We start from the raw sequence: 17,292 nt of genomic DNA on the forward strand, positions 1-17,292 counted from the left end.
GGCGGAGGCCGAGTGGGCGCGGCGGTGGCCGAGGTCGGGCGGGCGGGCGACGCAGAGGCCGAGGGCGCGCTGGGCGGGCGTTGGGGAGCGCAGTGGCGCGCTGGCCGCCGAGGGCGTCGCGCGCGGATCGAGACGGCACACGCGGATCGAGGACGGCGCGCGGAAAAATTAGGTTTAGAAAAACCTCTCTGATACCATGTTAGGTGGAAAAGATTAATCAATTTTTCATTACACAAAACCTACAATATGCAAGGTATATATAGATACACAGTTATATAAATAAGGTAGCTATACAAATATAGATATACAGCTGTATACACAGCTGTATTCCCTAACAACTTTATGTGATTATTTAAGGAGACATTGTATTTGTAGATGTTTATGTTGAGAATGTGGTAGAGTTGGATGCCATAAGGAAGGTAATGTGGGTGTTGTGGAGTTGGATGCCAATAAGAAAAGTAAGGTTTGTGTTATGGAGTTAAGTGCTTATAAGGAAAATGATGATGCATTTGTGGAGTTGAGTGGCACCTAGGAAAAAGATGATGATGTTGTGGATTTGGATCTCAATGAGGAAAATGAGGAGGGTGTTGTGGAATTGGATCCTAATAAGGGAAATGAGGAAATTAGTGTGAATTTGGACTCTAATGTGGTAAATGAGCATGGTGACAGTGACAAGGACTCGGGTGATTATGATGATGAGGAAAGATTAGTGAATATTTCATTTATCTCAGATATAGATGAAGAGAAGGAGCAAGGTAGGGATATTGTGAGTAAAAATGTTAAGCTAAAGAAGTCAATGAAAAAGGATAGTAAGTAGGGATGGCAATTATATCCAAACCCGACCCGACCCGACCCGAGTTTGACGGGTAAAACCTGGTTTGACCGGGTTTCGGGTCGGGTTCGGATAAAACCCGACTTATATATAATGGGTAAAGGTGCGGGTATGGAAATTCTGATACCCGACCCGTACTTGAACCCGTACCCAACCCTAAATTTAATTAATATTTAATAAATATAACTAATTATATATATATATATACATAATATTCATTTCTTTAGGGTTTTTTAACACTATCTCGCTCTATTCTCTCTCAAGCTTTCCTCTTCTCAAGTCTCGAGCGAAGCCGAGCCGACCCTAAACTCAAGCTTTCCTCTCTCTAACGGCAACAATCCTCTCCTCCACCGCATCAGGTGATTTAGATCTCTTTCTCTAAGGCTCCAAGCTTCCACCTTTTATGCTTCATTGAACATTTATTTAACCTTCTTCAATATCATTTTTAAATAGTCCGATTTACTCTTCCAAATTAAGATCTCCACTCAAGATTGCAACTTCGCTGTCCTCGTCATTGTTGGTGCTCACCGGAGGACCGGAGACAACCCTTTCTTCCTCCCATTTGTGGTGAAAAGTTCTGAATTCTCATCTTGAGTCCTATTTGCTTCTTTAAAATTTTTATTTCCTTGAATCATTGCATGGTTTTTTTGAATTCTATGTTATTGGGATCTATCTTTGTATTAGTTGCCATGCATATTCTGTTGCTAGTTCCACAATTAATTTTAGTTTTGTTTCAAGAAATAAACCATTTCTCTTTATAATATATATCTGCCTCTCTGTTTTGAAGATATTGTGCATGAGTTTATTGAGATGTAGATATATGATTATCTTTGAATAAATGGGATTAATTTTTCCCATGTATATATGTATCACATTCTCTGTCAATGATGATGGACTAGAGAGAGAGAGAGAGAGAGAGAGAGACGTTGGGGTATTTATAAACATTGAGGCTGGTGTTGGTGCTGGTGTGTAAGGCTGGTGTTTTTTTTGTTTTTTGGTTTATGAGTTTGTGATGTTGTGTTAACTATGTTTAAATATGTGGCCTGAATTAATTGATCAAAGGACTAGCTTTTACATCAAAAGATTTCTTTGTGATGTTTAATGTTGAAATATTAAAACTTAATCTTATCTTTCTGATTTATTTATTTCAGATAATATTAAGAGTTCATCCACTGCCATATTGAGACCATGAAGATGTATCAATGCTTTGGTGTTTGGAGAGGTATCAATGCTTGCATTTGATGCATGACAATGATGCCATGGTTTTAATTTGGTTTTTTTTTGGTATGTGAGATCTAGTTGATGTGTTTGTATTAGTATATCTTAAAAATTCTATGTCTAATGTCTATTTTTAAATATTTTTAAATAGGGTCAAGACGGGGCGGGTATATCCGCGGGTACCCGATTACCCGTCGGGTGCGGGTGTGGGTTGGGGTTTTGAAAACCCATCGGGTTCGGGTTCGGGTTCGGGTTCGGGTATTGAGGCGGAGTAGCGGGTTCGGGTGAGGGTATGGCAAAACCAGCACCCGACCAGACCCGTTGCCATCCCTAATAGTAAGGATAGTGATGAACATGTTGATAGAGAAAACCCATGTGGTAGTGCATGTGGAAGAATGGGGAATAATGAGAAAGTTGCAATTAAGGATGGGAAGATTTCTTTTTGTATTAAAGTGATTATATTGAATCATAAGATCTTGGTAATTATAAAGATACAAGTAAAGGATCTTATATAGATGATGCAAAGAGGCATAGTTCCAAGAGCAAATACTATGATCCTAGCATGTCATTGGATGATTTCTACACAGACCTTAAGGTTGTAGACTTGAAGTAGTTTGAGAATGAGCTTGTTGCTTTCTGTATCAGAAAAGAGTTTGAGTTCATTTATGTAAGAATGAAGCAATAAGGGGTGAAGGCAAGATGTTTAGCTAAATGGTGTAAATGGTTGGTTTTACACTCTTGGTGCAATGGAAGAAAGCTATTTGTAGTAAAGCATTATGTGGGTTAACATTCATGTCTTCTAAAAACAACTAGAAATAAACTGGTGACATCTTAGGTTGTTGTCAAACAATTTGGTGATATAGTCAGTCACATGCTTTTTAATAGCCCAAGGCACATGATGTCAATGGTTAGGAGGAAGCTAGGTGTATTTGTAACAAATAAGGTATGTAGAAATGCTAAGAGGTTTGTGCTTAAGAAACTTGAGGAGCAGTTCATGAAGGATTTTAGGGTATTAAACAATTAAGTTGAAGGTGTCAAATGCTGGTAGTAATGTACTTATGGTCTCTGAAAGGAGAAATCCTGATGAGTTGTGTGTCTTTCAAAAGATGTATATATGCTTTGTAGATGCTAAATATGACCTTTCTTACTGGTTGTAGTAGACTTACTTTCAGTCAGGGTTCAGTTAGGTTTGGACTAGTCTTTGTTGTATTTTTGCAAAATGGTAGATGACCAAGTTGTGTATGAAACTTCAGTTAGTCACAAATTTTGTATGAAACTTTATTTAGTCACCATGTATGGAAACAATCCTTTTGTGCAAATGTTCTTTAAATGGTTCGACTTCAATTGTAATGTATGCAAAAAATGTTTTGTAATTTGTTGATGTTATATGTCAATGAAGTTGGAATGTGTTGAATCTATTTCAAACTTTAATAAGTTATATGTTTAATGTGATTAATGAAATTGGAATTGCATTTATTGTGTATCTTTGTTCAATCTAGATGTATGAAAAAGAAATGCTTCAGTAAATTAATGTTTGGATGTTTGAAATGCAAGACCTGCATTTTGTTATTCAATGTTGGATTTTTGTAGTGCATGGCCTATATTTTGTTGGATGTTTGAAATGCAAGATCTACATTTTAGTACATGTACTATATCTTCCAAACTTCAGTAAATTATATGGAGTGGTAAATTAATGTTAGATGTCGAAGAGCAGAATCAACATCTTCGTGTGCAGTGTTGGAATTTTTTTTTGGTAGAAATTGCTATTTGGTAGCTAATTTATTGAACATACATATGAGTATGCACATTGATTTGATACAATCCAGGCAAAATAAAAGAAAACAAACATTTAAGTATAGAGAATGGATGATCCGAGCGCACTTCTTATGAGAGCTCAACACACTTAGGGGATGAGATTCGGTGAAGAAAGAGGGTGAAGTTCTTGTATTCAAATCCAATTGAAAGGATTTGAATGCGAGTTATTTTATTTTATTTTATTTTTTTTATTATCATTGGTTTTTTATTCATTCATTTTTATTATTTAAAACCTATATGTGCCATCTCAACCAAGAAAATGATATAAAAGACCATGTGTTGCTATGCCAACATAACTTGATGGTAAATGAGATGGCCATCAGGGTGAAGAACTACATTGGATCGTCTGGAATAATTGGATGCAAGGAGTAACATCTTGACGAACATCACATATCCACATACCTTGAGTGTATAATCCGTGATGACACTTGTTTCTTGTCCTTCCATAGCAGTTGCCTACAGAAACAACAGCAATATTTTCATGACCAACCATCTTTGATTAAATCCAAGATAGAGAATAAAATCTCAAGCATTAACACAAATCAGAATTCCAACAACAAGACCTGATGTTGATAAATCTCTGAACTTACCTTCATGAAAACATCAAGATCAGGGTTTGGCTTGATATTCACTTCCTTCTCCCTTCTTTAGAGCTCAGTTAGTATATCTGTACATTATTGCAGAAATGATTAATTCCCATCTTAACTGGCAGAATCACAGATAACAAATATGAGGTGACTCTCACCATAATGAGTGCCTACTCCTGGGTACAGAAAAAGTGTTGCCACATTCCTTTCATTCAAAAGTAGCAAGAAGCCCCTCAAGATTTCCTATGCTGCTATAAATTAATGAAAATAATTATATGAGATAAAAATTTATAAGCTTACACTTAATTAAAAATATTGAAGCCTCTACAACATGAGTAAGTTGATATTTTTACCTTTTGGTGCTATGAAATTTTTGCTTTTCTTCCAAGATAAAGACAAAGATTTAAAAAGAAAAAAACATAAGAAATATTATAAAACTAACAATATTTTTAAAAATATTAAAAATATAAAATGACCTTATAAGTAATTGTTAGAAAAATTGATTATTCATAAATTATTTGTTAAATAATTTATTTATTTATTTACTTTCAATTGATATTTTTAAAATATTTTATTGTGAGTCCCAAGAGAAGGTGTGAATGGACAAAAGTAGAGAATGTGCATGTCATAAGCCATGATAAGTGTATCTTTATAAAGATAATGACTTTTGTTTTCCATACACCTTTCTCTTCTATCAAATCAAAAAATGAAAGGTTTTTATTTTCTTTTTTATTTTCATATTTTTTTTACATACTTTATTGTGAGTCCCGAGAGGAGAGCACTATATTTGATTGTAAGCCCCGAGAGGTAGGCACCTTGACAAGTGCAGTTATAAAAGTTAAATGTTAAGCATGGTCATGCTTAGCCCCTCACCTTATACAAAATACCTTCTTTCCGGCATAATTTTTGTAAACCAAGTTAATTGTGTGAGATATTAAATAATTTAATTTAATATGATTGATTGGACCCACAGTTTTTTCTTGGAAAGGTAAAATATTTTATTGTAACAATTAGAAGCCTTTTGCAACTTTTCTATTCTTCTTCCTCTCCATCTCTTTTTCGTTTACCTCTTGCACGTTTTTTTTTCTTATCTCCTTTTGCAACTTTCTTTTTATAGTTTACCTTTTTAAAGCTTCTAATTGTTCTTTATTCTTTGCAGAACTATGGATATGGTAAGTGCAACTCTTTTTATGCTGTTATTTGTTATGGTTTTTATTGTTATATTTGCAGTTTTTCAGCACTTGGTTGTTTTGGAAGTCCCCCTCCCCCCGAAGTCGAAGTCACAACACTCCCCACCGAAGCCACCACACTCCCCGCTGAAGCCGAAACCATCGATTCCTCATTTCAAAAAAATTTATTTGACAAAAGATGTTGGTTTGGGTTGTAACATTATTATAGAACCCTAATCGGCAGGTTCAGTAGTTGTTTTTTTTTTTTTGGGGAAGAAAATTTTTTTTTGAAAATTTTTCTTTTGTAAAAAGTTGTTTGGAATGAAATGAAGTTTTTAACATAAAAAGCTGCTGAGATGTACTCGGCACTGCCATATGCATTCGGATAGGAATAGTAAGGGATTTAAAACATACAAATTGAAGTAGAGAGACTAAAATGAGACATTTTAATAAGTAAAAGGATTAAACTGAGAATTATACCGATTATTTTAGTTGTATATTTTTGAAATATTTAATATAATTAATATATTTTTTTTATTTTCTTTAATAAAAACATATAATTATTTTATCTACAAGAGGAAAAAAATTATTTCAAAAATAAAATTTAAAATAAAATGACTTGCCTAAATAATAATCATATTAATCAGTAATTAATATTTAATATAAGCTAATAAAATATATTAATTTAATTAGTTAAAAATTCTAAAAACCACCAACATCCTTATATCTCTTTACATCCAGTTCTACAACCAATCAGAAAAGATCAATCTACTAGTTGCTAATCTTGATGCGCACGTGTCAGCATTTCTTATCTACAATGCCAATGTAAGGCTTTTACTTGCTACCCCCTCAATTTTTCAGAAATTATTTATTTATTTTTAATTTTATTAAACAAAGACCAGACTCCAAGTTGCTAATCTTGATGCACACGCGTTAACATTTCCTTGATTTAATGTGAGGTTTTTACTTTCTACCCCCCTTACTTTTCATAAATTACTTATTATTTTAAAACTTTTTTTTTATTAACATCCAGTTCTTTAACCAATCATCAATGATAGATTTTCTGAGTTGCCAATCTCGATGCACACGCGTCAACATCAGCGGGGTACAATGTTAATGTGACGTTTTTACTTTGCCAACCCCTCACTTTTCATAAATTAGTTATTATCTTTAAAAAAATTTATTGGCATCCAGTTCTGTAACCAATCAGCATAGATCAATCCTCTGGTTGCTAATCTCGGTGCACAAGCGTTAACATCTAATAGATTCAATGTGAGGTTTTTACTTGCCACCCCTTAGTTTTCATAAATTACTTATTTTTTATTTTTATTTTTGATTCCTCAACTGGATTTAAAATTTCATCTTATAACTTGATATGAAATATTTCCTTTATCTTTCTGTTTATACAAAACATTATACATAACTGATTTTTTTAACTAAACAAAATATTATATGCAACTGTAACACAAAATAACAAGCACATTTATTTTAAAGTTTAAATCAGATGTGACCCGTTGATTATGTAACTGATTATAATAAATAAATTATTTTTAACATTAAAGAAAATAAATAAATAATTGATATCAATAAAAATGGATTTTTATGAAAAGTATTTTCATATTTTGTTAACAGGTATCCCTAAAATATGCATTATAATAGAATTTTTATATCAACAGGGACATTTCAAAAAAACATAATAAAGTAAAATAAAATTAAAAAATGGGTGATAAGTAATTTCAAATAAATGCGGGGTGTAAAGTGAAAAAAAATCTCCCTTTCTCTCTCTATATATATATCCTTTTCTTTTCTCATATATCACTCTTATAAACTCTCTCTCTCTTTGAAGAAGCGCCGCCTCGAGACCTTCTCCTCAAATCTCCGTCAAGAACCCCATCGCCGCCGGAGATGGAGGACGACGACGAGTTCGGAGATCTCTACTCCGATGTCCTCATCGCTCCCTCCCATCCACCCCCGAAGCCTCCTCGCGCTGCCGTCCCTGATGATGACGATGATGATGACCAAATTCTCTTTGGATCTTCACGCAAAGAGGGAGGACCTTCCCAAACCCTAGCTCCGGCGAAGGAGGCTGGCGATGAGGATGACTGGATGCTGGGACCTGCTCCTGTCGCCATTGAACAGCCGGAGAATTGGAGCGAGGAGGATGATGGGATTGTGTTGCGGGCGAAGGAGAGTAGGGTGGAAAAGGAGGAGGTTCGTGGAGCTAGGGTTTCTGAAATTCGTGATGTGGAGGTTGCGAATAACGAGATCGGGGATCTGGATCGAGAAGGAGAACCGATCATCCCTGGCCTCTCGACGGGGTCGTTTGTGGCTCCTGAGAACAAGACTTCTAGGAGCGATGACTGGGATAGTGATAGCGATGATGATTTGAAGATCGTCTTGAATGATGATCACCGAGGGCCGCTAGGTGGGGAGATGGGGAGGGGGATTGGGGACGATGATGATGACGATGGTGAAGAGGATCTGGTTATCGTCATGGACGAGGATCAGCCGCACCATCACCTGCAGGGCACGGAGGAGCAGGAGTGGGGAGAAGAGGGGATTCAAGGGGCTGCGGATGGAGAGAAGGAAGGTGGAGATGGGGCGAAGGCTAACAGCGTGGTTGGCGGTGCTGCTTCGGGTGCAAGGATCGGGTACAGCAACCATGGGTTTCATCAACAGCATCACTCAATGTTCAAGGTCAGTTATTTTGACGAGTCTTGGTTGGAATGCGGAAGCTGTAATTTTGGGGTTTGTAATGTCCTGGCGTTGCAATTCAAGGAAAATTGCATGATTTTGTTTTGCTTGATTATTGGAATTATGCCATTGTACGATGATTTTTCTCAAATGCATAATCTTTCTTGCTCTTGTGAATTTTTAGCAGGCCTCCACTGAAGTGGTTGGTCTATTTTACAGTCATGGATTGGATGAAGTTGAGAATTGCAATCAGTATCCATATGGAGAGGGTGTGATATGTAATCCAATCAATTGATTAATTGGATAGAGATTCTTGATAAATGTTTATATGGGATTTATTTAGAAAAAAACAGTTTTTAAATTTCCATTTTAAGTTCTCTGTGAAATCTTTCTTTCTCAATTGTGAAAGTTCGGAAAACCAGTAAAATATTTTCTTTTAGATAATGTGGGGATGCACTATAGATGGAGAAAGTGGATATGATAGGGAAGGAATTATAAAGAGATGGCCCTCGTGATGGTAATCTTGGTGTTGAGAGGAAAGCAGATGAGTTCAGAGAGGAAATGGTGGTGGTAATGTAGGGAAGCAAATGCAGGGTGATTTTTCTCTGTTTGACAATACGATTCCCTGGTATTTTGTGAGTGGCCCTTCCTTAAACTAAAATTTACGTTCCATGACACCCTGACTCTTGCAAATGATTTGAGCAGTCATGGAGAAATATCCTTTCTCTTAATTGAAGCCTAAATGTCTATAATGCCAGATTGAGTACCCAGATACGACTTCATTATCTAAATAGAGAAAAAAAGAAATGCACCAATTCATGCCACCGCAGTTAAACAAATGGTCAGCTTTTGGTGATTTTTCTGTAGTAACTAAACCTGTTCACGTATAAAAGTCCATACTTGTCTTGTTTCATGAACTAATATCATATGTTCACGTAACATGGCTTTACAAGCTTGTGTAGGATGAGCATTTGTACTTCTTGTTTTGTGCTTTCTTGTCAGAATTGATATATTTTGCATGATAATAGTTATTTTGAACAAAACTTCTAGAAGAACCAATGAATTTTTTTTTTTGGCAAAAATCTCAACTTTTTTCTTTAATTCTTTTCTAGAAACACAAACATATCAAATTGTTTTTCTTTCAAGGGCTTCTGGAACTCCTTTTGTGTGTGTGTGTAGGAACAGTTGATCTCTGTCATAAGTTGATCATGAGATTCTAGCAAGGCTTTGTTGTCGGTTACATGTTAGTTTGGCAGTCATGGTTGGTGATTGTATTTTTGTTCTTGGGCTATTGTATATCCATAGGAGGAATTAACTTCCCCATAAGGCCCTAAATTATATGATATTGTTGTGTGGATATTGGAAATATTGTAATTGGTTGAATTTAATGCTTGACTAATTGATAGTTTATTTATTTGAGGTTTGTATGTCGATTGATCTTGTACTTGTTTGTCTTGATGAGAAAGTGTTTGCTAATTTTCTTTATCTGATTCCTTTATGTGCAGTATGTAAGACCTGGCGCTGCGCCTGCAGCTGGGAGCTCTATGGTTAGTTCAATTGGTGGCCCAGGTCAACCTCGTCCTCCTCTTGCCACTGGAATAGTTGGTGGACGTGGCAGAGGTGATTGGAGACCTGTTGGTGGCAGAGGCCTTTCTGCTGCACAAAAGGGCTTTCATTCAGGCTATGGGATGCCTGGTTGGAATAATGGTGCTGGCCGTGGTTTTGGTGGTGGCTTGGATTTCACTCTCCCCTCCCACAAGTAAGGATAATTACGTGTAGCACACACCTTTTTTGCAGAAACTGTTATTTAAATATTAAATCTAGACGGAGTTTAGAATGAAAATAAGGTAAGTGAAAGAGCTCTTGTTCAAATAAATTTAGGATCACGTGGGGAACATGTGATCTAGCCATGAACTTATCATACTGTATCTACATATCCTCATATCACGCTGTATCATTAAAGAAGATACAAAATTGTCAACTGTTGTGTGCTTGAAGGCAAATGACGACAGTTTTTTAAAATGTTCAGCTCTTCTGTGCTTGTTAAAAATGCATTTGCAGTTGTAGGACCATTTTCTCATGTTGCTTGCAATAATGCTTTCCTTTTTTTGCTTTATTAGCATAATGTATTTTTCATGTGTGGTTGTAGTGATGTGACCTAAAATTGATACTCTTTCTGCAGCTAAAACATAGTTGTTTTTTTTCCTAGATTCTTGTTTTGGACTTTAACGTGCACAATTTCTAGCAGGACTGTGTTTGATGTCGACATTGAAAGCTTTGAAGAAAAACCCTGGAGATATCCAGGAGTGGATATTTCAGACTTTTTTAATTTTGGGTTTGATGAAGACAGCTGGAAGAATTATTGCAAGCAACTGGCATGTTACTTATTTTTGCCTTCCCTGTTTATGAGAAATGCCTATTTTCTTTAATTTTGTTAGCTTACTGCTCTATTTGTTTTCTTGTAGGACCAACTTCGGTTGGAGTCTACCATGCAAAGTAAAATCCGTGTCTATGAGAGTGGTCGTTCAGAACAGGTCATAGCATCTCTTTATCTAGTGTAGTTGGATAAATTATTTCTTCCTTTCACATTTTTGATTGAAAATATTTTTTCAGGAGTACGATCCAGATTTGCCACCTGAACTTGCAGCTGCAACAGGCCTTCATGATATTTCTGGTGAACTTCATCGTGCAAAAGCTGATGGTGGAGAAGCCGATATTAATGGCCAAGGAAGAGTGCTCACTTCTATTCGGCCACCAATTGTATGATTTCCTTTCTGTTTATGGCTCACTCTTTTTTTTTTAGCGCATTCTCTTTCATAACATGTTTTAGTTCTATGTACTCCAAGGCAATTTATACTATTAAGCCTGGTGGTCTTAGTTTCATTTATAAGCAAAATGTAAACGCTTTTTTTTCGTGTCTTATCAGCCAACTGGAAGAGCAATACAAGTTGAAAGTGGTTATGGTGAACGGCTTCCTTCCATAGACACCCGACCACAACGGCCACGTGATTCAGATTCAGTTATAGAGGTATTAGTCAGCCCTAATGGTCCCAACCACTGAAGATTTTATCTTCATAATTCTTGCCTATTTTCTTAAGATTTCGAGATGTGTCTGCTGTTGTTGCTTACTATGATGCTTAAGTCACATAATTTTCTTTGTGAACAGATTGTCTGTCAGGATGCTGTAGATGATTCAAACAACTATAGTGGTGCCTTAGAGCAATCTGAATATGAACCTGTAGGAGATCATTCGAAAGGAGTTCGTGAGGTTGATGATGAGTATTCAGAATATAATAATCGTTTTGCGCATGGTTACAGTGATAGAAAGAGGGAAATGGTGTCTCGGAGAATATCCTGCACACCAGAAAGAGATGACATTATACCTTTCTCTTCTGATCCACCTATTCATGCTCAACCGCATTCTAAATTTCGTGGTCCTGCGTGTACCAGTGGGCCTTCTGTCGATGATGATGGAAGGTAGACATTTTTAGGAATTCTTTTTTCTTTGTGGTTTATTTGCTTTGTGATAGTGTTGCTAGAGTCTGAACATAATTGGTTCCCATATGTTCAATGTATATGAATGGGATACTTTAAGATGATGATAGATATATTAAAGTTGGCTAGCTACTCAAAGGAAACAGCATTGCAAAGGCTTCTTTTGCAGAAATGATAGCATTAACATTAGAAAGATGTATAAATATTTGAAAATTTTTGGGTCATTTGTTATAGTAAGTCATATTTACATTTGTTTTATTATGCACATATATGTTTTTATACCTGGTTGCATAAGTTGTTGATTGTATGGTTTATCTGAGTCATGTATCTGTTTCTGGATACTTGATAATTTAGATTTCCTTCCTACTTTCAGAGGTTTAAATTGGTCATTCTTGGTCTAGATTGTGTATATATTTTTCTCCTGTTCAGTTAGAGGGTTTGGTCAATTATGACATCATTATAACTTTGTTTACTTTTCCTGTAATATATAATTATTTGATCTGTGTGCTGATGGATGGCTTGATTCTTGTTTAGAATGGTATTATATATTTTAGATCTATCTTTTTTTAAACTTTAGGGTTTTATGCCAAAAATAGTAGGATTTTGATGATACTGGGATGCTATGTGCTCTGTTATGTTTGTGCCAGTGCCCATCAACCACTTGACTAGCTTTATTATAGCACCTTTACTAGCGAGTGCTTCTGTACTCATGACTTCTGTACATATCCAGGTCGGCAGCTGGAAGAAGACAGCGCTCTAGTGTTAGTATGGATCGTACAAATGATGTTAGCCAAAGCCAAAGTGCCTTGTCAGACAAACATGAGGATCATCAGGAAGAGAAGTTGGGAAACAGTCCAATGCGTCGCCAACAAGATGCTTCACCTGTTGAAAGTACAAGGGAGCTGAGCACAGAACCAAGAGACTATGAACCTGATGACAGGATTGCACTTGGTGACAGCATTGAACTGGAAGGAGAGGAGATAGCATCAGATTCCCGAGTTTCACCTGGTACTCTTGATGATGAGAGATTTGGTCGTTCTGCAAAGAAACAAAAATTAAGTTCAAGGGTTGAACAATCTACAAACCAGGACAATGGTGATGGCAGTAGTGATGATTTGAAGGCTACATATAGTGACAACAGCAGAGCAAGGTCAGGAAGTGGCAAGGAGTATCATAAGCGACATGAAGTTGGTGAGGAAGTCATGCAGGGTGAGCAGCTGAGGCGAGTCAGTGGTATGAGGAAGCGCTATGAGGAAGAGGAGCGAAATTTCAGCCGTAAAGATGATTATGGCCGAGATGGTAGACTAGAAATTGAAAAAAGCCGCATGGCTTCCAGAGGCCGGGTAGAAGCATATCACTCTTATCCACATAGGGATCTAGATTCCTATCACCCTACTACTGGTGGTAGGAGGGAAGGGTTTGACCGACTAAAGGACAGAGATAGTGCTGGTGTCTGGCCAAGGAGAGAGGATGACGTTCATGTTAGACGATTAAAAGATGAAGATCTTAGAAGGGATCGCGGTGATGAGGCTGCAATGAGGAATAGGAATAAGATTAGGCCAAATGACAGGAAAGATAAAGATGAAAATCATTTGAAGATGCGGATGGATGATGGAGATTGGAGAGGCCGTGATCGAGAAGGTAGTTCAAGGCAGAGGGAAAGGGATGACATTATGTTAAATCGCAGAGCAAGTTTGGAAGATCCCCATGTCAAGAGGAGAAAAGAAGAAGAACACTCTAGGAGAGAGAAGGTTGATAAAGAAGACTTGCATATTCATAGGGTTAGAGAAGACATTGGCAGACGTAAAAGGGAACGTGATGATGTTGCTGACCATAGGAGAAGGGAGGATGTGAGTAGAAGGCGGGAGAAACCTGAGGACCAGCATGCTGGGGTTCATAAAGATGAAACCTGGCGACAGAAGGAGAGAGAAGACAGACATCGGCTTAAACAACCTCATGAAGATGCACAGAAACACCGGGATAGAGAAGAAGGGAGAGCAGCTAGAAATGTACGAATGAGAGAAGACAAATCTGTTGCCATAGGTGGCAATGCAAAGAGCAAGGATGAATTGAAGGTTGCAGGTCCTGATAAGGACTCACAGCAAAAAGATAGGAGACGGCACAATGAACCGCACAGGAGAGGAGACAAGGCTGTTGAAGAAAATAATCTGCCGCATAAAGGGCGTGAAGACATGCTTACACGAGAGAATCAGTTGAATAATGAGAGGAACTCAAGGGGTCCTTCGAGTGCTTCTGATGGCCAACAGATGTACAGGGAGAGGCACAGGGAAAATATAAGGAAAAACAATGACACTGAGATCCCTGACCAACATTTTCTGGGACGCGGAAGGAGGGATAATGATGACCACAGCACTCGCCGAACTGACAAGGTATGTTGATGATTTCGAGTGAGTAGTTTGGATATAAGTAGGCATGTTAACAAGGAAAAAAGCAACCAAAAGGGCTTATGTCAGGCACTTTGAGCAAATGACATTGTTCAATGAAGTTGGAAACACACATTGGTGAGGAAGCAAATCTGGCTAGTAAATTAACTGAGATGCCATTTCTTATTTTCTTCAATATACCAATTGTGTTATGGGTTTTCCTGTTGTCAATTGTTTAGTGTTTCTTATGCCGGAAGCAGAAGTGAATGAGTAGAACTTTATTGTAAAAAGGGTATGAACAAAAGTACAAGCTGAGAGAATTGGAAAAACATAAGCTAGATTTTTTTAGCATGAGAACTTAATATGAAAAGGAAATTAATCTAAAGTACCAACAAAAGACAGTGTTGAAAGCAGCAAATGTTACATACCAATGAAAAAGTACGCTAGTGCATCCTGATAGAATATTGAGATTCAGATTTATTAAATTGTTATAATTTGAAGATTATCAGCAAAATTATTATGATAAATTTTATATGAACCTGTTCAATGGTGCCAATATCTGTTCCCTTTTGTCAGAAATCCAAGTGTTTCTTCTTTCAATGCTTATCTATGTTCATCTGGGCAGCTTAAAGAGTTTCATCTGGATGTTGTTTATCATGTTTTTCATTTTAATAAACTGTTATAAAGTATCAACCACCGATATTTGGTCAATGACTTATTGAGTTATTCATTCTGTTCACATGTTTACTGTTAACATAATTTTTTTTCCTTTTAGGGCGTAGCATATGGATGGTGCTAGAATGAGAGGTCGTATATGTATATATGTATATATATATATATATACATGCTGCTTTGTTTTATATCTTATGAAATCTATTGGTATTCTTCATGCCTGATTATTTATCTAGTAGTTTTATTTGAGGAAGAATCACTGGTGTGTGGCAATGTTCTGCCTAGACATTTAAAGGTCACTTATCATGTGATTCATGTTATTCTTCTTTCTTTCTTTCTTTTTTCTCTCAATGTTGAGAATGCCAAATTGCAATCCTCTTTTGCGAAGATCTAGAACTGTTGCATTCGCCTATATTACTTTGTCATTAAGGAGAAGCTTGATGGTCAGTTCAGATGGGTAAAAGTAGAAATGCTAATTCTGCATCCTTTTGTCCTCGAAGGTTGTAAACCACTCTTCTTTTGAAGTAAATCATATGGGTATCATCCCTTTTTTAAGTTTCTCAGCGATAGTTTTGTTAGTAGCTTTGTGGAATATTATTTGGGTGCCAGGAATCAAGTTTGTTTCAATTATACCATCTAACAAGTTTTTTGTTCAGGTGAGTGCAAAAGGAATGGATGAGCATGAAAATAACAATTCTTCCATTCCACACTCCAAGTTTGTCGATGGCCAACTTGAAAGTGCGCAACTGCATCATTCTTCTGGAGAACATGGAGAAGACCATTCAGATGATGAAAACCAGCAAGACTCAAGAAGGGGGCGATCGAAATTAGAGCGTTGGACCAGTCACAAAGAGAGAGATTACGCTGCTTTGGACAACTTGCAGAATTCTTCCTTGAGTTCGAAGGCTGAAATCCCTAAGACTGACAAATCACAGTGGGAGGAATTGTCAAAGACCGAGGGTAATAACACGGGTGATTCAGAACACAAGGATATAGATGCAAATCAAACATCCGGCAAGAACGGAGAGGACCACAGTCGCCATCTCGACACAGTAGCCAAGCTTAAGAGGCGAAGCGAGCGTTTCAAACTTCCCATGCCAGGTGAAAAGGAAGCAACCACAACCAAGAAAGTCGAGACTGAAACACAAACAACTTTGAATGAGGCTGTTGTTACTGATGTGGAAATCAAGCCGGAGCGACCTCCGAGGAAACGGAGGTGGACCAGCAGCTGAAGAATGACACTTCAAACTGTGAAGCTTGGAATCAAGATTTGTTGCCTGCTTTCTGTAGGGTCCATCAGTACCCCGGCTCTTCTCAGGCTTGTATCCCAAATCTTTGGGCACCTGATGCAGTTGGATATAATAGGGCAGCATCACAATGTTTATTAATTCCGAGCCACCATAACTCGCTGTCACTATATATGGTTTATCACCGTCTTTTGTACACATGATATACCTAAACACCGAACATGAACACACCCCTTGTACTGAGTCCACAGAGATGTACTTTTTATTTTTCTGGTGGATTCCATGAACTTGTAATGCAGGAGATTACATCCGGGGAATGCCCTCGGCCGCCTACTGGAGATTGGTTGCTGTGATGGCTTCGGCCTCATCCGTGAGAGCTTTTATATCAGGCTGCAAAAATGTATCCAAGTATCTGGATCAAGTGGTGATATCAGTTGACAGTGGAGAGAGCTGCTCTGTGTTAAACCATGCTGTCATTCTGCTGCAGGTGGCTAAATGAAAAAAAATACGAAAAAAATGGAAGTTTTATGCCGGTTTTGATGTTTGTTCTGCAGGCTAACAGGCAGGGCTCTTGTTTATACATTAGCCATCTGATGATTGATGGCTTGATGATTGAAAATTTGTGGTGGTGGAAATTGTTGCTTATGATGCGCTACCATGCAAGTCATATGTTGATTGCTTGGCTGATAGTGTCAAAGTTTCAGTATTAGGATTGCTTGAAATTTTTAGAGTCACACAATCACATATTTGTACAAATTAAGAGGTTTAATCAAGTGGTTAACTTTTAATCTTGTGGTGTCATAATTATTACTTGTGCACTGTAGTTGTTAGTAGTATTTATGTCTTGACAGTAAAAAGGGCCCAATTTATTTATGTTAGAACCCATGGATGTGTACTATTTCAATTTTTTTTAACTCATTAGTTAAATTGATTTTGAAAATTATATTTCATCTTCTAATTAATAAACTGTTTGAAACAGTTAAACATTGCAAACTTTTTCTTGTGCTTTGTCATAATACAAGCAAGCAAAGGAGCTTGGTTTTTTTATTTTCCTTTAATTTTGCGCCTTATTTTTATGTATTTATTTAACAAGTACAATATGATTATTTGAAAAAAAAAATACTCCAAAAATCTTCAACTTCACTCAATGTTACCTATATAATCTATACTAAATTATAT

The 17,292-nt window shown here is 36.9% G+C and overlaps 1 protein-coding gene across 1 annotated transcript; it reads left to right on the forward strand.

Annotated features, from left to right (window-relative positions):
* Positions 1 to 7,455: 7,455 nt before the first annotated feature.
* On the forward strand, positions 7,456 to 16,901 carry LOC120278060 (FIP1[V]-like protein). Its single transcript, XM_039284961.1, has 9 exons — positions 7,456 to 8,318; positions 9,821 to 10,074; positions 10,564 to 10,690; positions 10,781 to 10,849; positions 10,929 to 11,075; positions 11,242 to 11,343; positions 11,482 to 11,792; positions 12,541 to 14,200; positions 15,523 to 16,901. The coding sequence occupies exons 1-9, from the start codon at positions 7,527 to 7,529 to the stop codon at positions 16,096 to 16,098; spliced, it is 4,038 nt and encodes a 1,345-aa protein (XP_039140895.1). The 5' UTR covers positions 7,456 to 7,526; the 3' UTR covers positions 16,099 to 16,901.
* The last annotated feature ends 391 nt before the right edge of the window (positions 16,902 to 17,292 follow it).

Source organism: Dioscorea cayenensis, chromosome 15 (assembly GCF_009730915.1).
Source record: "Dioscorea cayenensis subsp. rotundata cultivar TDr96_F1 chromosome 15, TDr96_F1_v2_PseudoChromosome.rev07_lg8_w22 25.fasta, whole genome shotgun sequence".
NCBI lineage: Eukaryota > Viridiplantae > Streptophyta > Magnoliopsida > Dioscoreales > Dioscoreaceae > Dioscorea > Dioscorea cayenensis.

Coding starts and splice junctions, on each gene's coding strand:
- LOC120278060 (XM_039284961.1), top strand. CDS start 7,527: ATGGAGGACGACGACGAGTTCGGAGATCTCTACTCCGATGTCCTCATC. Junction 8,319..9,820: donor AGCATCACTCAATGTTCAAG/GTCAGTTATTTT, acceptor CTTTATGTGCAG/TATGTAAGACCTGGCGCTGC. Junction 10,850..10,928: donor AGAGTGGTCGTTCAGAACAG/GTCATAGCATCT, acceptor ATATTTTTTCAG/GAGTACGATCCAGATTTGCC.